The sequence below is a fragment of the Emydura macquarii genome, unplaced genomic scaffold, assembly GCF_026122565.2.
Source record: "Emydura macquarii macquarii isolate MOO-44397 ecotype Brisbane River unplaced genomic scaffold, CSIRO-AGI_Emac_v2 contig_2617, whole genome shotgun sequence".
In the NCBI taxonomy this organism is placed as follows: domain Eukaryota; kingdom Metazoa; phylum Chordata; order Testudines; family Chelidae; genus Emydura; species Emydura macquarii.
The window spans coordinates 380,703-403,730 of NW_027132754.1; the positions used below are offsets into that span (position 1 = coordinate 380,703).

The window sequence follows — 23,028 nt, forward strand, 5'->3', positions numbered from 1 at the left end:
CAGTGGATCCCTAGCCTGTTACACCTGCAGAGCCAGGAGATCTGCTGTGGAAGGGCTCCTGGGCCGCCCTATGGCCTGGAGGAGGAATGACACCTTCCCCGAAATACTCAGTGCTCCTCCCCCTGGATTTGAGGCAGCAGGGAGGCTCCGACCCATGTCAGCACAGATAAGCTCCTTACCCCCTCTCACACCAGAGGACACTGGGCCAGAGGGGGCTCCGTTAATCAGTGGGGACACCAGCCCTTTGAAATCCTCACATGGAACAGGATTTGTCAGACTGGATCACAGCAGGGGGCCCATCTAGCCGGGTCTCCTACAGTGGCCAACACCAGCCACTTCAGAAGATGATGCCCGGTGCCCCCCCCGACCCCTCAGGACAGCAATGGAATAATCTGGCCCCATGGGAAGATTCCTCCTACCCTCAACAGCTCATGTCCTGGAGCAACAAATCTGTCCCTAAACTCCACCGTCTTGTAATATTTGCAGTTCTAACTCTGGATGTTCCTGTTATCCATGGAAACATCCAAACCTGCTCTGCCTCCTGCTACGTTCTTGGCTTCATTGATACCTTGTGGCAGTGAGTTCCACTGGCTAATTAGGGAGCAGCAAGACTTCAGAGTGCCCCAGGTTTAAAGTGCCGGGGGGAAGAGGGATGAGGACGAATGAAGGAATTTTTAACCCAACCGCAGAATAAAATGAGTCACGTTTTAGTGCATTTTTGGAGCTCTCCTCTGAGTGAGGCCAGCACCCCAGGCCCAAATCCTGCACAAGGATCCATCCCCACAAAACTCAGCGCAGGATCAGGGCTCAGGGGACGCAAGGTCAAAATGTCTAGTGCCCTTGAACATTGGCGTTTGGGGCTCATTTGAGAAGCTGGCCGTCACATGTCACGATGGGCGCTGGTGGGCACTGAGCTGGGGGGGAGGGAGAATCAGGCCCCGCATTTTGGGGCAGGAACCCTGGGGCAGGGAGAATCTGGGCTCTCAATTTTGTGTGTGGGGGTGAGCCCTAGGGGAGAATCTGGGCTCTAATGAGGGGAGTAGGCTCTCGGGGAGCATTTGGCCCCCGTGGGGGGTAAGCCCCGGGCTGGAGACGGGGGGAGCAAGATCTGTTCTGGGGGAGGGAGCAGTGAAATCTGGCCCTGAGCTCTTCCGAAAATCTGAAGATGGGACAACCAGGCCCAGCTAGAACCTCTGTGGCTCCTTCGTGGGACACATCACTTTTAATGGGGTAGATCAGAGCCCGCTGGGCCCACCCCTGGGTGCACGGAAGCCTTCAGGGAGCCGGGGGGGGGGGGGCCTTACGCCCAGTCCGAAGGGAGCAGACGCCTTGTTCCTGTCCCGCCGTGAGTCAGGTGCTGCTCGGCCTGCCCCGGCCCAGGCTGTCCCTGGTTCGGGGCCGGATCCGGCTGCAGCGTGGGGCTGAGACACGTTCTCTTGCGCCGGTCTGTGGGGGGGGAGGGGCATGAGGGTCATTGGGGCCCAGCTCCCTGACTGGGGGAAGTTGGGGGGCTCTGAATGGGGGGGGACTTTTACAGGGGTGCCCCAGGACTCAGCAGGCTGGGGGTGGAGGTGTCCCCAGGACGCCCAGCTCAGGTGGGTGTTAGGGGAGGCACAACTGCTAGGCTGGGGGATGCTGGGGGGAGGGGGAGGGGCAGGGTCCCCAGGCTGGGTTTGGGGGGAAGGGTAGCCTGCTAGCTGGCAGCGCATGCGCTGTAAGAGCTTCCCAGGACAGGCTGAGCAGACTGAAATACCCATAACTAGCCACTAGACGGCGCCAGACTCGCATGCGCAGTGGACTCTTCGCAGGGTTAGCTGTTTGGGGGCCATGGACGCTATGCGCATGTCCGCACTTTGGTGGCACTTGCAGTGCGAGAACTCGGTCAGCAGGTGGCGCTGCCTGATCACCACGGCGCGTGCGGTCCCTTTGCAGCCCGAGGGACGCGCCTCAACGGGCAGAGGGCGCTGTCGGAGAGCTGTGCGCGGACGCATGCGTGCAAGCCACCCTCGGTGCTGCTGGGTATATGGCGGGGGTTACGGCGGTGCAGCTGGTTCAATCCTACGCCTGCGCAGTGCAACTCGCTGGGCGGTACGGTGCCTCAGCGGGCTCATGCCACGCCTGCGCACTTCGGTGTTTGTGTATTCTGGCTGCGAGGCGGCGCTGGCTCCGGGGGAAAGATGGCGGCGTCCTCGCTGGAGCAGAAACTGTCCCGCCTGGAGGCCAAGCTGAAGCAGGAGAACCGGGAGGCCCGGCGGAAGATCGACCTGAACCTGGAGATCAGCCCAGCCCGGGCCCGGCCTAGTAAGGGGGGGCCGGGAGAGGAAGGGGCCTGGGGGATGACAGGGGCCCCGGGGCGGGGCCTGAGGGGGGCGAGGCTGGCAGGGGAGGGGTCTGAGCTCGGGGGGCGAGGTCGCTGGGTCTGGGAGGGCGAGGGGCCCCGGGATGACAGGAGCGCGATGGGTGGAGCCTGAGGTCTAGGGGTGGGATCGAGGCCGGCGTGGGAGGGGGCGCTTGAAGTGAGGGGGTGGGGACTGGGGCCATGGAGGGGAGGAGCCTGGGAGGGGTGGGAGTTGGGGCATGAGGGGGGAATTGAGGCCTGTGGGGGGGCCTTGGGGTGACAGGTGGGAGTGAAAGTGTAGCCAGAAAGCACAGGTGTGGGGGGGGGGAGGGAAGGTGGGGGGGGCAAGGAGAGTGTGTGGGGGCAGGAGGAGGGGGGTTGGAGGAGGGGATAGGGAAGATGTCAGAGGGCCCTGGGTGGGGAGGGGACAGGAGTTGGGGGGAGGTGGGCCTGCAGTTGGGGAAGGGACTGTTCTGGGGGAAAGGAGGCGTCCAGGCTGAAGAGTTTACTTTTTAGAGCTGGGCTTCTCAGAGGGGGCACGATGGATGGGGGAGGGGTCTGGGACTAGCGGAGTGGACCCCACTCTTTGTGACTGACCCTGGATTTGTTTGTGATGGAAGGAGAGGAATAGGTGGGACTGGGATCGCACTCTACCCTGGGAGGAAATGGTGGATGAACAGGAATCTCTCCATATTCTGGGAGGAGATGGAATGGTGAGGTGAATAAGGACCACACCAAGGGGCATGGGATGCAGTACAGCAGGGATTGCTGCATGTGGCATAGGTGGGAGAAGGATGTTTAGGTAGAGATGACAAAAATCAGGGTTGCCCCTTACCACCAGGCCTCTACAAGGGAGAGACCATTGGCTGTGTGGAGTGAGTGAGGAGGAGAGAATGGGTTAATCAGGTTGTCTTGTCTGGTAGGTGGCATACCCTTTGGAGACAGGATGATTGGTTCCCCATTTGTAACCTGTTAATATTAATGCTGAAACTGCTTTTGTGGTGATTGTCTACTGAGGTCGTAGGAGAGGGGGTTTGTGCAAGACCTTAAATCAGTGGGTATGGGAATAGGGTAGATGATGCTGTATGGGTAGGATAGTCTGGTGTTTATTATTCTGAGTGCGCAGTGATTTGGGTGAAAATGCCAATCTCTTATTATCCTGTCATCTGGCACCTCCACCAGGCTTGCAGAGTGTGGAAAATACATGTGCAAGATTACTTGTGGCACACTTGTGGCTACCAAAAGGCAATTGTCAGTCAGTTGCACAGTCGTGGGATGGTTAGGTGTGGAAGTGTTTGTGCGTCCTTTCTGCCTTGTGTTCAGGCTAGTCAACTGGAGAGGCAGAACAGTGCTTGTACCCTCATTCATTCACACCAGACTTCAGAGGTACAAGCACTGTTCTGCTAGTGAATAAGGCACTGGACTAGGGCTTGGGAAACCTGAGTTCAGTTACTGCCTTAGCCACAGGCCTCAGGTCTCTTAATCTTCCCTGTGCCTCAGTTTCCCATCTGTAAAATGTGGATAATACCACTCTACCTGACAGGGCTGCTATGAGGATAAAATCCTGTAATGAGTGTGAACAGCTCAGATATTACGGTGATGAGGGTTTTTTAAAAATAATTAGAAAGAGGATTGTGTAATTAAGTGATGGTTACATGATCATATAATTATACGCTTACAAGCTTTGAGAGTGCTAGGTTCTGCTGCTGGCTCAGTTAACCATCAGGCAATAATTTCTGGAAGGAGACTGCAAGGTGATGAGTTTTGAAAAGCTATTTGTCAAGCAGGCTGTTAGCAGCTGCTTTGCTTCTCTTCCTCCATGGCACATAACTGGTGTCTCATCTCCCTTCAATCATCTGTGTAGTTACCACAATGAAACTGCCCCTTTGCTGGGTGCTATCCTGAGTGCGTTTTGTTTTAAGCCAAAAGATGAATAAATTAACTTTAAGCTGATGGATACCAGCCTCAGAAAATCATCATATGAATTTACCAGTCTAGTAACCCAATCTACTTGCTCAGCCTTACTGTGGCGATGATGAAAAATCAACTATCCACTTGCCGAGGGCATGTAGAATTTTCAAGGGCTGATCTCTATGCACTGAATATGATGCTTTTGAGGGAGAGATTTTAAGGCTTTCTCTTAGTGACTGCAAGATGGGGAGAGGATTTGTAGGGATTCTGGTGGAGATCCCTTAGATATGGGGCCTGCCCTTGGCGTGGCAGTGAGCATCCTGGATTCCCATTGCTTTAATGGCAACTGAAGGCACTCAGCACCTTGCAGTGTCAGGCTCGCTATTGGCATCAGATTGGAGTGTTGACACTAGATCTGTCTGGAGGATGATGTTTCGGTGTTGTGGCAGCTTTTGAGGCTTTGAAATTTATTTTCGTTACACGTTGGAACACAAACAAAGCCTTTCCAACGTTTTTTCAAAAACGAAATTGTTGAGATGTCTGGTTTTGGATCAAAAATTGAGGTTTTCTATGCAGGGAGGATTTTTGGGCCCACAGCTCTTTATGTGGAGGTGTGAGGGAAAAGAGTGTGTGTGTCTCATGCTATATAGCCCAGTGGTTAGGACATTGGCCTGGGGTGCAGGAACCTATGTTCTAGTCCTTGTTTTACTTGATACACAGTATCCCAGATCATTCTGAATTAGGCAGAACGAGGACTTGAACCTTGGTTTTCCAGACCAGTGCTCTCGCCATCAGGCTATAGAGTGTGAGGGGCTCTGTCTTTCAAGTCCTGGACCAAAAAAGCTTCCAGATGCTTGTTGAAACAAATAAATCTCACAAAGTGTTTCAGCTTATGAAAGTTCATTTGGTCAGAAATGGTTCCATCCAACCCTAGTTAAAATGTCCAGGGACGAGGGCCCGTTCAGCTCTTGTATAAAAGATCTGTGTTGCGGCGAGGTGGTAAATGAGATGATGTGTAAGATGTCTGATGTTAGCTTAGCCACAGGCCCCAACAGTTGAGGACTCCTGGGTTCTAAACCTGGTTTCCTGTGTGACCTTGATCAAGTCACTTCTTCGTACTTCAGATACCACAGCTGTAAAGTGAGGATGAAAATAATCCTTTTTGTGAAGTCCTTTGACAGCTGAAGAAGCCAGAATGTGCAGTAGAAAGTACTGCTAATTTTTTCCAAGACTACAGTTAATAGTTGGGCTCATGAGTCTCTAAGGATTTGAGGGCACAAGCACCAGGGAGAGGAATTATTTAGGGTGCTACAACAGGACATGGCGTGGAGGAAAAGGATGAAAGTTAAGGGAAGGCTTCCTGCCTGTGAGATCTACTAGCCTGTGCAATGGTCTCACCAAGGAAAAATGGTAGAAGTTCCCTTTGACATTGATACGAAGAGAACTAGGAGATACTAGTCCTGGAGAATGTACTGTCGGAAGCAATCTTGCATTGGGGCCTCACTGAGTATAGATGAGAAGGCCCTTATTGGGGCCTGTATCCTTCTTGGAGAAAGGACCAAATCCTTTAGTGAAATCTGTGCTTGTTTTAGCTGCTCACTTCCTCCCCGCTCCCACCATTTTGTTGCCCCAGAAGAAACAACCCACCAACTGCCTCCTCAGAGATCTCTGGCCTTGTTGTCCAGGCTGCCGTAGCTCCTTTAATTCATGCTGTTGGGCTAGAAAAGCAGGAGGGCTTTGCTGTGTCCTGCCTTTTTGAAGCTTGTTGGCATGTTGCTTCCCTGGGATGGAAAATCAGTAAGGGGGGGTGAGGAGGATGGGGAAAAGACCTACTAAGCTTACGTCCTGGTGCTGGCTAATTGGTGCTTGTCTCCAAACCCTCAGCTCGTTAGGTGAGGGAAATGGTAATGCCCAGATAGGGAATCTCAGCTGTGCTTGTTTGAAAAGCTCAGCAAAGGGGTTTTCATGGAAATGTCTAAGAGGCTGTCATTAAGCTCACTTAACACAAGCAATGAGTGCATCCATTTCTGGGCACCGTTGATTTGCCTGGGCTGATTCAAGAGTGCTTCATGCCCCGGGAATTCTAGAACCCTGCCAGAAAAGGGTGAGTATCCAGAGCAGTTGTCCAGATTGGTTCTGGATGACAGTCATGCTAGTGGTTTGAGCTGGCACAATAATGAGGGAGAGTCTGAAGGAATAAAGACGACGAATTTGGCTCCTAATTCAGACTTTGTAAAAACAATACAGGTTTTGGCTACAAATTGCAGTGGGAACTCTCATGTCTAAACCTAAGCCTGAGAATCTGCAAGTGACACAGACTGTAATTGCCTTTTCACTGCCCAGGTTGAGTTAAAGACTAAAACAATCCGCATAAATAGTGACAAGTAACTTGGACATTAAAAATCCTCTTACTTGTTATAACCTCAGGCAGCATCAGTGACAAAGAAAGAAATTAGCTTGTTTACAAAATACAATTTAAGTTATTTATATTCCGGTGGCACCTACATGCCCTAATCTAGAAGGGGGGCCTCGTTGTGTTGGTTTCTGTCCGTACACACAATGAGGGACAGTCTCTGCCCTGAGGAGTTTATCGTCTAAACAGCCAAAGGCTGGGAGGGGAAATAGAGGCATGTAGAGGGTTAAGTGACAGGCCCAAGGTCATCCAGCAGGTCCGTGGTAGAGCCAGGAATAGAACCTAGGTTTCTGCTGTCCACTCACTATGCTGCTTGGCTGTACCGTGCTGCCTGGAGAACACCCTGATGTGGTGTCTAAGGGTTAAATGCAGGAAAAAACCAAGGTTTAGGTGGGCTTTGTTTATACACCAAACTCTTCTACTACAAACAATTTTTAGAGACACTTGTCAGTACTGGCCCAGAAGTATTTTTGGTGATTATAACCAAAAAGTTACAAAATCTGCTATTAAGTGTTTTTGTGGTTTATTTTTAAATAAAAGAAAACAGTTGTTTTCCTCACTTTGGATGGTAAATATCTCCCTGTTTGCAACCCAGCAACACATCCAAGAACTGAAATGCAACCAGCTACAAACAAAAGTGAAACTGACCAGTCTTTGTAGCTCAGTTTCATGCCAAATTGCAGAAGCCCAAGTGTTGGAAAGCAAAAATAGCTTTTAATAATCTCAGGTGTTGGTTAGGAATACAGATCAGGATGACTCTTTCCTGCCATTATCTCTTTAAAAACGAACAAATGATAGTCCCCTTGTGTCATTGACACAATGCCTGTGGTATCTTAGAATCTGATCCATCAAAAGAAGGGCAACAGAAATTATTAAAGTATGGGAACAGCTTCTGTATGAGGAGAGATTAAAAAGATTGGGACTGTTCATCTTGTAAAAGAGATGAGTAAGGAGAGAGAGGATAGAGATCTGTAAAATGATGAATGGTGTGGAGAAAGTGACCAAGGAGGTGTTGTTTACCCCTTCACATACACAAAAACCCCGGGTCACCTGATGAAATTAATAGGCAGCAGATTTAAAACAAACATAATCATAGAAGATTAGGGTTGGAAGGGACCTCAGGAGGTCATCTAGTCCAATCCCCAACATAAGGAAGTACTTCTTCATACAATGCACAGTCAATCTGTGGAACTCGTTGCCCGGGGCTGCTATGAAGACCAAAGTAGAACTGAGTTAAAAAAAAGTATTAGATAAGTACATGGAAGACAGATCTATCAATGGAAGGCTGTTCTAGGGTGGTGTTATTCTGTCATAAATGTGAAAGCCACTGATCAATGCTCCAAATGGATGCTTCAGCGATCACCGAGTTTTTCTGACTGGACCTGCCTAATATTGAAGGAAAAGGTAGAAAGCAAGCAATCAAAAAGGACTGAAATAACAAAATCAGAGCATTTTTCTGAAGTAAAGTGTGAACATTGCCAAGAGTTTGTTGAGTAGCAAGGGAGAAGGGTTTTGTGTCCATCTCAAAAAGTCTAGAAAATGGGTTTCTTTGGATTTAAGATCAAATGCCACATTGACTGAAATGCTTGCTCTTGAAATGAATGAACAGAACATGGGTGAGCTTGATCCTAAAACAAGACATTCTTTGAGGCTGCTGTTGTCAAGTCTTAGCCACAGTGATTGTGTAAGTCCCTGCTCCCTTCATTCAGAAGTGATCTTAGCTTGCCGTTTGGGACAAAGACAAATGTTAGTGGGTGATTATGGCATAATAACTATTGAATGGCAGAGAATATTCTTTTGTACTAGTAATACTGTCTTGACCTACAGCACAAATGAGCAGTTCAAAGAAATGATTGAAGCAATTTGCCCTGGATATACTCCTTCTAGTGGATTGAAAGTGGCTGGTCTGTTACTCGATGCTGCTAGTGAAGAAATGGAGTGAAATGAATAGAGGAGCTTACAAAAAATGGATTTGAACACTTCTCCCACAAACATTTTTGTTCCTCCTAGGCCTGGAACATCCCCCAAACTAGTCAGCAAATCCTGCTTTTCTTCAGATCCCTCCTTGAGATCCAGCAATGCCTATAGGAAAATGCCAGCTGATTGATTCATAGAAGATTAGGGTTGGAAGGGACCTCAGGAGGTCATCTAATCCAATCCCCTGCTCAAAGCAGGACCAACTCCAACTAAATCATCCCAGCCAGGGCTTTGTCAAGCTGGGCCTTAAAAACCTCTAAGGATGGAGATTCTACCACCTCCCTAGGTAACCCATTCCAGTGCTTCACCACCCTCCTAGGGAAAAAGGTTTTCCTGATATCCAACCTAGACCTTCCCCCACTGCAACTTGAGACCACTGCTCCTTGTTCTGTCATCTGCCACCACTGAGAACAGCCTAGCCCCATCCACCCTGGAACCCCACTTCAGGTAGTTGAAGGCTGCTATCAAATCCTCCCTCACTCTTCTCTTCTGCAGACTAAACAAGCCCAGTTCCTTCAGCCTCTCCTCATAAGTCATAAGGAGCTCAAGCTATTTAACAAAGAGAAGGTTAAGGGGTGGCTTGATCACGGTCTGTAAATACTTACATCAGGAACAAATATTTGATAATGAGATCTTCAGTCTAGCAGACAAAGGTATAACACTCATAAGCTGCTGATTCTTTGACAGTGAGGGTAATTAACCATTGGAACAAGTTACTAAGGGCTGTGGTGGATTCTCCATCACTTTTTCTTCTTTTAATCCTGGAGCATCTTTGCAGGTGCTGAGAGCAGTACAGCTTCATCACTCATTCCTGTCCGTGGCTTGGTCCTCCCGTAAGCTAAACTTGGCCATGTCCCTGTATATGACATCCTGCCATCTAGTGGGTGGTTGACCTCTAGGTCAGACTGACCTTGTTTGGGTTTGCATTCTTTTCTTTCATTTCTTTTCTTTTTTATTTCTCTGTCACTGGCAATTTTAAAATCAAGATCGGATGCTTAAAGATCAGCTCTACTTCAAAAGGATTTATTTTGGGAAAGTTCTCTTGCCTGCATTGTATAGGAGATCAGGCTACATGATCACAGTGGTGCTTTCCGGCCTTGGAACCAGTAGATAGAAGGCCAGCAGAGATTTTTGTTCTTGATCTTGTATATTTCTTATTTACATATAACAGAAATCAAACCGCCACAGAACAATCCAGCTGTGTCCACATCTGGCCTGTGTCAGCTTTTGTTCTTCTTCCCATTTTTTGAGCGTGTGGTTTGTGGTACTGCCTACCATAAAAATCATAGACCAGCCCCACCCCAAGTCATGAGTTTGGCATAAAAAATGAGATTTGGGGGGTGGGGAAATGAATACGGGGTTTCTTATTTCTCCTCTGTTTTTTTAGCTGTTGGGGGGGTTATGTTCTTCAGGCCTATTCCCCCCAGGAACTTATTTTCTTTTCTAAAGGTGAAAGAGGAGATGCTCCTGTATGCACAAGCCTCCAGGAGCTGGGCTTTAAGGAACATTGCAAAGCAATTAAATCATGAGAATTGACAAGGCTGTGTCTGCTGCATCTTGGACTGTAACCTCTTTGGGGACAGGGGCTATTTTTACTTGCTTAGTACAGCACCCAGCAGAATGGGGCTTTAAACCTGATTGAGAGCTCTAGCTGCTACTGTAATCTAACTCTAGCAATAGTTGCTCTGCTGAAACTCTGACAAACATCACGTCAGTTTCAGTGTGTGGGAGCAGCAGAAGCTAAGGTGGGGTGTTTGCACTAAACATAAGGCTTCTGTTGCCCCTGGTAGCAGGAGAAGCTTCAAGCCCCTGAACTGTGGTTTTGGCAGAGACATGAAAGAGCTGCTGATGTTCACCTGCTTATGTGAAAATGTATTCACATCCATTCTGCGTACAATTGAGAAGTGATTATCAAAATGGCCCCAGGGAAGGGGGCTGTATGTTCATTGTGTCTCAGTGTTCCCCAGGCAAGTCTGTCCCCCAATTTCCAGTGCTGCAAACTAAGCCTGGGTTCTGAGAGTCAAGCTGGATCCATTCCTTCTTGGGCATCATCTCCAGGTACACAATGCAAGTGACCCTTGTTGAGTTCTGTCGCCTTAGTGTTTATGCCCAGACATAACTGATTGGAATTTAAACAGTCCTGTTGATGCACGAGAAGGAAGAGACTCCTGCTCTCTGTATAGGACTAGGGAGGAGTAAGAAGCAAGGAAATTCTATTTTAGTTACTTCAAGTCAGCAGATCTGACTCCAGCTCATATACAGAGGCAGGCCTGATGAGTAAGTGAAGTCGCTCTTCAGAGCAGAGCTGTGCTTCGTGCCTATGTGTGCATCTGCTGCCAGTTTTGGATCCTGTACAGTTCTCTGCACTTCATTTCATTCTCTTCTTAAAGACACTTCCTGAGCTTGGAAGTGAAATGGGAGGTGGGGGTGGCCACTTCTTTTCAGGTTGGGGGATGGGTGGAAAAGTCAGGCGTTGTAGGCCTTCTGGGGTTATAATTCTAGTGAGTGATTTGACAGATGTCTGCCTACCCCGTAGCAGAGAATCTCAAGCAACGTTTCCTGACCTGGTGAATTCAGTGATGAGCTACTGTCTCTTAATCCTGTCAGGCGACTATACCACTGTAAGAATCCAGGAACAAAGTTGAAGCTAGACAAATTCAGATTGGAAATAAGGTGCACATTTTAAACAATGAGAGTAATTAAGCCTTGGAACAATTTACCAAGGCTGTGGGGGATTCTCCATCACTGACCATTTTAATAAAATCAGGATTGGATGGTTTTCTAAAAGACCTGTTCTAGGAATTGCTTTGGGAAAGTGCTATGGTTTATGCTATTCCTGGAGGTCACACTAGATGATTGTAGTAGTTCCTTCTGGCCTTGGAATCCATGAGACCTCTGCTGTGCTTTGTGTAATTAAAAAACTAGCACTGTGTGAAATCAATGCAGCCCACATTAAATGGATTGGGTAACTGGCTAATTGCTAGATCTCCAAAAGTAATTGTTAAGGGAGAGTGGTCATCAAATGGGGGTGTTTCCGGTGGGGACCCACAGGGGTCTCTTCTTGGCCCAGTGCTAGTCAATATATTTATCAGTCATCTAGAAGAAAATATAAAATATGTGTCGGTAAAACTTCCAGTTGACGCAGAGATTGGTAGAAGGGTGAGTAGTGATAAGGACAGGTCAGTTATACAGAGCAATCAGGATTGCTTGGTAAGCTAGGCTCATTTGAACAATGTGTGTTTTTAGTACAGCCCAGTGGAAGATCATACATCTAGAGACAAAGAATGTAGGTCATCATTACGGGACGGGGGCACTGCATCCAGGAACGCAGTGTCTCTGAAAAGGGTTCCCTGTCATGGGAAATGATCGGTTGAACAGGAGCTGTCAGAGTGCAGCCCTCAGGCACGGCAATTGCGATCCTTAGCTTTGTAAGTAGGAGCAGGGAGATGGTGTTACCTCTGTATGCAGCATTAGTGAGAGCATTACCAGATATTGCATCCCGTTCTGGTGTCCACACTTCAAAAAGGATGTTGAAAATTGGAAAGGGTTCAGAAAAGGGATGTAAGGTCTGGCAGAGACTTGAGGAGCTCAATCTCTTGTAGATCGTCAGAAAGGTTAGGAGCTGGCTTGGTCATGGTCTGTAAGTACCTATGTGGGGAGGTGATTTCTGATGGTAAAGGGTTCTTTAATCTTTCAAAGGCATCGCTTGCTCTGGTGATTGAAAGATAAATTCAGACTAGGGATAAGGTGCGGAGGAATTAGCCATCGGAACAATTTACCAGAAGCTGTTATGGGTTCTCTGTTGCTTGAAGTCTCTAATTTGAAGATTCATCCTCTTTCTAAAAGATCTGCCCTGGCTCAACCACAAGTTATTGTACTCGATGTGGGATTGAGTGGGTGAAATGTGGCTTCTGTGGTTCAGGGGATCAGCCCGGCTGATCACAATGGTCCTTTCTGGCCTTAGAATAATCCTGCAAATTCTGTTGGGAAGAAGGTGGGATCATGAGCCTCTCCAAATTGTAAGCAAGCCAAGCCCTGTGATGGGCAGAGCATGCCCAACTGAATGGGAGGGAGGTAACAGGGACATGGCCCAGGTAGGGACCAGCGAGGCTGGGGCACCAGCATGGATGAATGGTCTACAGCAGGGGTGGGCAAACTATGGCCTGTCTGACCTTTTCGTCAGGCCCTCCAGCTCAGCTACTGGTCTGCGAGCTCCACTCAGATGGTCCATGGAAAGGTTGCGGAACAAGCTGTGCGGCGCGGTGGCAGCTGCTTCCCCCTCCCAGCCCTGCACCTTCCCCTCTGCCCCTCTCCCACCACGTGGGCCCAGCAGCATCCTGGCCGGAGCACGGTGGCTGCTCCCCCCCCCCCCCCCCGGTTCCCCCCCTTCCCCCCACCCTTCTCCCACCACATGGGCCCAGCGGTGCCCTGACTGGAGCCGCACCCGAGCATTAATGGCCCACCATACAATTTCTATGTGGCCCTCAAGCCAAAAGGTTTGCCCACCCCTGGTCTACAGAGAGTTTGCTGCAGTGGAGGGAGATGGGAAGGGCACAGCTGCTGCCTGCACATTTGAGAGCGTTGGGGAATGGCTGCCCAGGGCTCTGAGGTACTTCACTGTATGGTGCATCCCATTTTTCACCTTGTCTGTCGACCTCTGTTGGTTTCTCACCATTCTCCATCCCTCACCCTGGAATCAGTTCACCCCCGCCCGGAATATGATTTGATTTCTTTTGATGACTCAATTGTTTCTGTTGTGATTTATCGTGTTGTTTTTTTCTTCCTTTTCCCAATCCAGTTATTGTGATCACTCTAAGCCCTGCTCCCGCTCCGTCCCAACGAGCAGGTACCAATCTTTTTATCATCGCAGCTTGGATTTCCTGCATCATTTCCTTAACGCTTCCTTCAACTGCATAGAAATGCCACCTGTCTGACTTCCCTCCTGTCTGTCTCCTCCTCCCCTCCCCCATCTTTCCCATCTCCACCTGTTACCACCACTGTTGATCTAGCATACATGGACTTTTCCAGCTAGGAACAGCATTAGGTAAGGCCTCCTACATGCTTTCCCTCCCTCCCTCCACAGCTGGAATAGCTTTGACACCCATGCTGCCATCCGAGGCTCTCAGAGCACATTCAGAAGCAGGTAAGTATTAAGCACCACCAGACTATAGGTAGGCAATTGTCACCTCCACAACTGATGCACAGTCACTTCTGGGCTGGAACTTAACAGCCATTGAACACACGCCAGCAGTGTGATCTCAACATTGTAGCTAGCAAGTGAGGAAGAATCCCGTATCCAATTGAAAGTGCAGCAGGAATTTTAGGAAGGCAACATGTCATTTTTCCGTGTTGGAATTCAGTCAGGACATTTGAGCTAACATCCCTGTTCTCCTAGTGCTATGCATCATTGATAACCACGAGGGTCTGGATTTCTGAGGAAGGCTTAGATACTGTGTTGATGACATAGCCATGAATTAAATATAGTGAATGGCCAGCAGATGGCTTAGCACAAAAGTGAGAGGTATTTTTATGTCTTCCACATAAAACCCCCCAAAACATACACATTCCCACTTGAAGAACCACCTGAGACCCGTGGAGGAATCTTAAAGTGTGGCTGTCTGTATTAGAGACCTCCAGCTGAGATCTGGGTCCCATTGTGCCAGGAGCTGCATACACACAGGTGCGAGAATCCATTCCCAGAAGAACTTAGTCAGAACAGCAGAGCATGTGTGAAAGGAAGGGTTATTCTCTCCATTTCACAGTTTTCACAGGTGTGGAACCTGTCTCTCCTGAGTCCCAGTCCAGTGCCTTAACCAAAAGACGACCCTTCGTCTGTATGGGCAGCCATATTTCTCTGGCTGGAGCAGAGAGCTCCCAAAGAGTCAGACTCTGAGGAGTGAAGTGATGCCCATCCCATTTTGCATTGATACCATCCTGGGCTGAGAGTCTTTGGTATCTTTTAAGCTAAACAGAACCAGACCAGGTCAGCATGTGGATGGCAGACCCAAGAAGTGGTGTTGGTGGCTTAGTAACTGGCACTTTTCCCCCGAACCCATCATGTCAGTTCTGAACATAACCTGCTGTCTGCATGTGTTGTGTTGCTAGAGGGGCCATTTTTGGATTAATACTTATTTGGCTGTGTCCCCAGCTCTTATCCTGAGTCTCAGAATAGTGGGTGTGTTTCTTAAAGGCCCAGCTCTTGGAATCATGTGATTCCATGAGGATCTCAGCTTTCTTTTTTTGAAATCAGTTTTTAGCCTTTATGGCAGCAGAGAGAAGCTCAAAAACATGAATCCTAAAGGCTCATAAATCAGAAAGCAAATAAAAAGTTGAATAAAAATATTTATTTTATTAAAGCCAGTCTCACCATTTTTGGGAACAAACTCATGATATTTGAACGCTGGGGCTTGACCACACATAATGGAGTTTGTCTTCTTATGGTCATTAAAGATCTCACTGTGCTCTTTATAAGATTTGTGGGGTAGCCCTGGTTTCCAGATTCCAAATCTGTTCATTACATCCAGTCTGCCTAAATTCCCCTTGTGGCTTGCATTTGGGAACAGGCTTCTTCGCTTCCTCCCCTAAATTGTTGTTTAGAGGTGCTGTGCACTGTTAAGCAGCTGTTACGTTCCACCCCAGAGTCAGCCGCATTTGATTATCGGTGAAGCAATCCCAACAATGGGTTGTTTTGCAGTAGTTTTGCATTGCTATGCACTGTTAAGCAGCTGTTATGCTGCATCCCAGAGTCAGCTGCATCTGAGATTGGTGGGTGAAACAATCCCAGTGTTGGGTTTGTTTTGCGGCTGGTAAGCCTAGTGTTCTGGGATCCTTCAGGATGAAAGGGTTAGTTTAAATGTACAATAATCATCTGACAGTTTTTCTCCTGAGCTCTTACATCTCTGCCCCATACCGATGTCAAATGGTAACACTGTGCTGACAGACTTTGCAGATATGCCCTGCAGGATTTCCCCAACAATGAACTACGAAATAGTATTTTATTTTTATTTTAAAATGTTAATTATCTCTTTTCTAGGCCAGAAAAAGAATACTCTATTCATTGATTTTTTCAACCTTGAATGTACCGCGTTGAACTGTCCAGTGCAGTGAACGCATGATTTCATTGCAGCAGTCAGAAATTCAGATGCCATGGCGATTCCCACCAGCATCTGAGCCTCCTCTTTGGTGACAGTCCCGCCTTTGACACAGTCTTTTCGAAGCATCCGTATAGAAGATACTCATTTGCCCCCCTTATGGTGGCAGACTGGGAGTCCAGACACTTGGGTTCTGTTCCTGGCTCAGCCCCTGGCCTCTGGGATGACCTTGGCCAAGTCACACACCTCCTTGTGCCTCTCTTTTCCCAGCTGTGAAATGGATGTAGTGCTCTCCTCCTTTGTTAGGTAGATAACTATTAACTGTAAAGCGCTTTGAGATCCTCCGATGGGAGGTGTTGTTTGTACAGCTATCTCTTTTTTTCTTTTAGAAAGCTCCCCTTGTCACCAAGGTGATCAGTAGCCCAGTAGATGAGCCTTTATTAAAACCTAGGTAATGAAAGTAAAACCCAGGAATCCTGACTCCCAGTGGCCTTTCCTAACAACTAGGCCACAGTCCCCTCCCAGAGTTGGGAATCTGAGAGTTCCTAGCTCCAGTAGCAAGCCTAGAGCCTCAGGCCATAGTAAGACTAAGGCTCAAAAATGATCCTTTTAAACCCAAGTTATCTATACACTTTTCATGTAGCTTTTTGCTAGGGAAAGCAATGCCATGTGCTCCATGCCCCGTGAGGGTCTCACTCAAGCCCACCATGTTCACCGTTAAAGGGGGAACTGAAAAACTTTGCAGTCTGCAAGGGCCAGAGTTTATAATGGCCGTTGCTGGAAAAACAGAGCAATCATGTGCCCTTAAGACCGGGAAACAGCTTAATTCCCTGTATTGTTGGAGAGATTACTGTGGTCACGGGAAATGGCGCACTTGGGACTTGGCAGGTCTGTAAGAACACAAACTTTTAACAACAGCTGTATTGCGGTGAATTGAGACTGACATTCACAACCCTCCCACCAAGAAAAAGAAGAAACAAATAACGTCTAAAAATAAACAAATAAAAACATGAGCAGTTTTGACTCTGAAAAAGAGTGCCAGAGATTCCCCTTTGCTACTGCTTGGTTTTATGTGGAAGGCACCCAGATACTAGGGGGATGGGCAGCAGCGTCAGACCCTTAGATTTATAGGCGGCATGTCTGCTCATTATGTTCTGTCACTGATTTGGTGGGGGGAAGTCTATCTTTAGAAAGCTTTACTGTTCACTTTTAAATCCAAAATATGTTAGTGGTGTTTATTCTAGCTGGGAAATAGGCAGCTGTTTAAATTCAGTGGAATATGGGTCCCCTTTACCTTGGGCTTCTTGGAAAATTCCAGCCTATTTTTATTATCTAGCACCTGCAGGATCCCACCGGATACCAAAGGCCCATTGTGTGCTGTAGAAACACAGAGGAAGAGAAAGTGCTTGCCCCTAAGAGCTCACAATTTAAATTGACAAAGGGTGGGAGGGGAAACAGAGACAAGGAGGGACTTCGGCCCTTTGCGCTTTCCATTCAAGGATCTCAATATGGTTCATAAACATTCCTCCACTTAACCCTCTCTTGCCCCCTCTGGGAAGCAGGTGACGGATGTATTTTGATTGCTTCAGCCAGCATTGAAATGCTGCCACTTCTGGAGTGGAACACTGCAGCGCTTTAACAGCATAATAGTTTGCAGACAGAAATTGCATTACTGTATCCCGTTGAAAATTTGAGAGGAGGATTTTTAAGTAGGCCATCTGCAACTACTTGAGTTGGGATTTTGCTAGGACACTAGAGTTGAAACAAAACCTCTCTCCCGAGGGAAGAGCCATGGGGTTTTTAAGGCGCACAAATGCTCAGGATGTTTTCAAATGACATCAACTTCTGCAGCACAGCACCCCCACACTATGGCTTTGGAATTGGTACTGAGCACCTCTGTCACACCTCCATCCAAATTCTGACCTGACCTACATTTGTTAGCTGGCTGCAGCCTTCTTGTTTCCAAGCAACTCCGTTACTTCCCCCTAAAACTTTAATCAGGAAGTTATTCATGCAAGATGATTGAATGGCAGGAGGAGGAATGTAATTCATTATTGAAATTCTGATTTGTCAAATAAGAGTTTCCAAAATGGTGATAGACTAGTTCATATCAGGGATGCTCAGTTGAGAACCACAGTGGCTCCCGTCTCCACCCACTTTGTCTAAAGTAGAGACAGAGTCCTGCAGAAATATGTATAACACAGATACATGTCAGACCAGACCATCCCCATCATCAGGGAATCCCAGGACTGATCCCTGCTGATGGGGGTGATCTGGTCTGACCAGGCTGGGATAAGTAGCCAGGACTCCTGGGTTCTTTGTCCAGCTGTGCCACTGATTTCTGTATGTGGCCTGCTGTCTCTGCTCCTGGATTCTATTGCTAGCCCTGAACTGATTTGGACAAGTCACTTACCTATGCCTCAGTTTTCCCACCTGGGAAAATTGTACCTATTTCCTTAGCTCACCAGGGTAAATTTTGCAAAACACTGTGGTCCTTGGATGCCAGGCCCAATTTTTAAAAAGCCCTAAAAACGTACATTTGACTCTTGTGCAGCTTCATAATGGGCTTTTTAATGTGTTCGTAAATGTCTCTGGGCCTAAATATCTTACAGGAACTATCGTGGGGTGAGGATTTTCACAAGTGATTTGGGAATTCCACCTTAAATTGATAATGCACTCATAACTAAAGGCAGCTTTCCTCTCCAGTGACTAGCGTATGTCGACACTTAAATCTACATTGGCACAGTTGCAACGCGGCAGCTGTGTTGCTGTAGCGCTTCAGTGTAGACGCTACCTATGCTGACAGGAGGGCTTCTCCCATCAGTGTAGGTAATCCACCTCCCTGAGAGGTGGTAGCTAGTTTGATGAAGAATCCTTCCATTGTCCTAGTGCTGTCTTTTCCGGAGGTTAGGTCAGCATAGCTACATCCCTCAGAAGTGTGGATTTTTCACACCCTGGGAGACGGAGCTCTGCTGATGTAAGTTCCCAGTGTAGACCAGCCCTTATGTACACACTTGTCATGAGTTGGGGCTTAGTGTAGAAATTGTGGGGTGAGGAGAGGAGAGAAGATTTAGACAGTTTATTTTTTCTGCTTCCCCCTGACTCAGTCATGATCAGGCGCCTTCAACAGGAGCGGATCTGCAATGTAAAGTCAGATCAGACCCTCCAGAGACCCAGTCCTGGGAGGCGCTGCCGTGGGAGTTAAGCCATGTCAGCTGGCATGGCTTTATTTGTGCCCAGACCAAGCTAGTCCTGCTGCGGAAGCAGCTCGGCCTGTTGCCGCGTCCCTAAAATTGTTGAAGTCAGTGGGCGCCATACACACCCACCACTTTCCCTCTCCTGGAAGCAGGTAGGAACTTCTGGTCGCCTTCATGGCACCCCTGCAGCTGCAGAGATGCAGTCGTTGTTCCCTGCTGGAGGGTTCAAATTGCTCCTAGGAGATGCTTCTCGAGGTGCAGTTGTATTCGTGGTGGGATAACTGGGTCCAGGCAGCCCACAAGGATTCTGATTCCAGCTTTCTCTAGCCTCACTCCGTCAGAGAGAGCTGCCCCCGTCCTGGTGCTTTTTTTTTTAATGCCCCCTTTTACTCCTTGTTTGACCTCAGTTTTCTTCCCCTGTATATTTCTCTGTCATATCCTTTGCTAGTTCCTTCCTTTTCGGGTTGATCTCAGGTCCAGCAGCCCTTAGATGGGGGCCTGACACTGGAGACGGGGGCATATCATGGTATTGGGGTGGGTGAGGTACCAACAACCTGCTTAATTAAAATCCATCTTGAAAAATAGCTGTCAAATAGACACACACGGAGCAAATCTCCCTGGCTCTTAAACTCTGATTAGTGATGACTGGTTCAGAAACTGCCTGGTTTCCAGGGAAACTCATAGCAGATCATCCAGAACTGGACCCGGATCACTGATGAAGCGGGCCAGGAGAGCATTTATCTGACTTCAGAATAGTAGCAATGCAGGTTGGCTGCGAATCACCCATCATCTCCCTCAATTCCAATCTAGTAGTGAGGGGTCCTGGCCAAGATTTTTCCAAAGTGGCTGGTGATTCTGGGTGACTCCATTTCGGGGTGGAGGGGGAAAGCAGCCTGAGTTACCTTAAAGGGCCCTGAGATTATTTTCACAAAAAGCTGAGCACCCACTCCCTTCTGAAAGTCAGACCCCTTTAAGGATCTCAGAAGTTATGCACCAAAATCACTTTTGAAAGCCCCTTAGCCCCCTGCCTTTTTGTTTCAGAAACCACCTTTGATTTCCGTGTCCCTGATAGCAATGGGGGAATCTTCCAGCACTCGGCTGTTTGCCTGCCTGCCTGCCTGCTCTGCAGGTACAACCAGACAGTGAAGGCTGGGGTACCCAACTCTCATCCCATTTCAGTGGCACTTGGCCACCTCGCTCCTTTGGAAATCCTAGCCTAAACCCCACAGAGCATTGGTGCAGCACCTGGCACGATCCATATCTGGGGCTCCTAGCTGCTACTGCAGTATACATGCTAAAAGATGCCCTACAGTCACTGCTAATTGGGCCATAAACACAGGATTTCCAGCCAGTGCCCCCCTAAAAAGAGTTGTCTTCCTTGCCTGCAAGGAAAGGAAAGGTTCCCATCAATGGATGTTAGGAGCCTGAATACCTTTGAGAAATTGACTCAAAATCCTTAGTGAGACACATCAAGTTAACTCCTCCTTGCCTAGTGCGTGATTGTTCCCCACAGGTCACTTCGATCAGTCCGTTTCAAATATCCCAAGCTACGAGTTGTAGGGGGTGGGGTGGAGGAGCAGGAGGTACTATTCCACAACTGAACAGGTCAAACTGTCAGCAACCATTTTTCTCAGCAGCAGCATAAACTTCCGCCTTGATACATTTCAGCCCGTTCCTCCTCCCTGGCCATGCTCCGTGCTGCTTTTCCAGTGCTGGGGGTTTGCCCTGATGCCAGCTACCGGTGGAAACCTTTGCTGCAAGCCTCACTTGGCCCTGACGCCGCTTGACCCAGGTTCAAGCTGCACCAATGCAAACTGCGGCTTTGCCAGCCTGCGGAATTAGGACAAATAGGCAATACCTCAGCCATAATCCTAACGCCCAAGCAAGCTGCAGGCCGATGGCGTGGCTTGCCCTCCCACGGCTGCCTCTGTAACAGCCATCCTCACCCAGAGACCAAGTCTGCTTGGAGCAGCATCCAGCACCATCCTCCGCTTTGAGCACTTAGCCCAGCCCGTGGGCAATTCCTGCAGGTCCGGGAGCCACCAGCAACCCAAGTTGCCTGCAGCTGTGCACCCCCACGCGGTCGGTCACAGACTATGTCTACACTCCAGAGCCAGTGCTGGTGTAGCCCCCTAGTGTGGACGCAGTACACACTGATAGAAGGAATCTCTGCTGTTGTAGGACCGTCGCCTCCCTGACTGGCGCTGGCTCTGCTGCCAGAAGCTGCCTTCCGTCGATGTGGCTGCGTGCACAGCAGAGGTTTTGTCAGCATAGCTATGTTGCTGGTGGGGTGATTTTTTCCCACCCTTGGCTGAATAGCTATGCCAGTATAAGTGTTAAGTACAGACAAGGCCTAAATGTTGGCTTTTCTCTCTGCCCTTCCATCCCCCACACACCCCCTTGATTTTATATTCCCTGGCAGCCTCTCTGCTCCTCTGCCTTCTTTTTCTTCTAACCCCAACCCTCTCCCACCACTCTCCTTTAATTTAACCCCTCTGAGCATACACTGGAGTGGCTGACCTCTGCCTGCAGCATGTTTTCCCCTCCCCGCCTTGTTGGTTCTCCATCCGACAAACCGGGGAGCTGTTAGACTGCATGCCCCAACAGTAGAGTAGCATGCAGGCTTCTGGAATGGAAAGCATGAGCAAGGCACGTGCTGTAGAAATTGAATGGGTGGCGGGGGGTAGGGAGGCTGGTGGGACGAGTCTGGTCTCAAATCCTGGGGTGGGGGGCTGAGGCACCGGAGGGTGGGGGTGGAGTTGGGATTGGTGTTGAGCTGAACCGCATCGCAGAGAGATCTGGATGGTAATAAAACCTGTGCCGGCAGAGATCAGAATGCTAGACTCTAGCTGAATCACCAGCTATGGGCTGGGTGACTCGGGGAGGTGGTCAGCCTGGATGATCACAATGGCCCCTTCTGGCACTACGGTCCCTAAATGTAGGAGATCCTGTATCCGGGCCTGGCTCCATTTTAACACAGGTGACTTAAGCAGGAAAATGCCCAGCAACATCTTAAAACAGCTGCTGGCTGTTCTTGCCATCACAGTTACTCTGCAGTTCCTTCAATGGGTAGGAGTGAGGGCTTCCCCTACCCCAGTCCCCTTCGCCCAGCCCGGCCTGCCTCTGCAGTCACAGGGAATGCGTCCCTGGGGATGTGATTCTGATCCAGAATGATCCCCGCTCTGTGCGCCTGAATACCCTTGACACATCCCAACCTATGGACCTTGGTGTGGAGGGCAGCTCCCTCCGGCCCTTGATACTCCTTGTGAGTGTCTGAGCAGGAGTCACCCTGGATAAATATGGGCTCCCATGCACCATTCACGCAGACCTGGGGGTCTAGAGTCCACTAAGCAAAGGGTGGGAGATTTGCTAAATTGCCCACAGGCTTTAGGAGCATGAGTCCCATGGAAAGTAAGTGGGAGCTGTGCTGAACTCCGTGGACCCTTCAGAAAGTCTCCCCCAGAATCCTGAATAACCATTGCACAGGTGAGTCCACGCAGCCTTTGCTTGGAAACCCCATTTGTGTGGCTAGAGGCTTTGACCACATTTTATATGGAGCTGGCCTTCTTAAGACCAGATCCTGCATTGTGACTGCAACCCTGCTGGGGCCGTTGGAAGCGGAGGGCGCTCAGCCGCTGACAGAGTTGATACCAGGGCAGAATTTTCCTCTCCTATGCACAGCAGCACTTGAATCTATGGGATTCTCACCGTATGTGGGGAATTCCCGCTGCTGTATGGGGAGGGGGAGCCGGATATCACCCTCAAGTGCTGAAGGGACTTTAGGCCAGTTCTTGACGGGTGTAAACTGGGGTAGCTCTGTTGATTCCAGTGGAGGTACACTGATTAGCTAGGCTGGGTTACACCAGCTGGTCCACTGTTTTACACTAGTTGGCGATTTGGCCCCGCGGGGGGTCTGTATCTTGCCTACAGTTTGGCACTGGAGACCTCTCTCGAGCAAATAGTGCAGCCTGCTGCGCGTTGTGCCTGGGATGAAAAAATCTGTTTAAAAAAAAAATCCGTTTAAACGTTTTAAAAATAGAATGGCTAAACGTGGGGCGGGGGGAGCTGTGCTGGGCTCTGCTCCTCGCTGCCAAGCAAGAG

At 48.9% G+C, this 23,028-nt stretch overlaps 1 protein-coding gene across 2 annotated transcripts in view; it reads left to right on the forward strand.

Annotated features, from left to right (window-relative positions):
* Positions 1 to 2,170: 2,170 nt before the first annotated feature.
* MAP2K7 (mitogen-activated protein kinase kinase 7) overlaps positions 2,171 to 23,028 on the forward strand; it is a 37,093-nt gene continuing 16,235 nt past the window's right edge. The window contains exons 1-2 of one of the 2 annotated variants that reach the window (XM_067563809.1): positions 2,171 to 2,301; positions 13,438 to 13,485. In XM_067563809.1, the coding sequence (XP_067419910.1) occupies positions 2,178 to 2,301; positions 13,438 to 13,485 (172 nt within the window). In that variant the 5' untranslated portion in view covers positions 2,171 to 2,177. The remainder of the gene's footprint in view (positions 2,302 to 13,437; positions 13,486 to 23,028) is intronic. The other variant, XM_067563810.1, reaches the window with a different exon arrangement.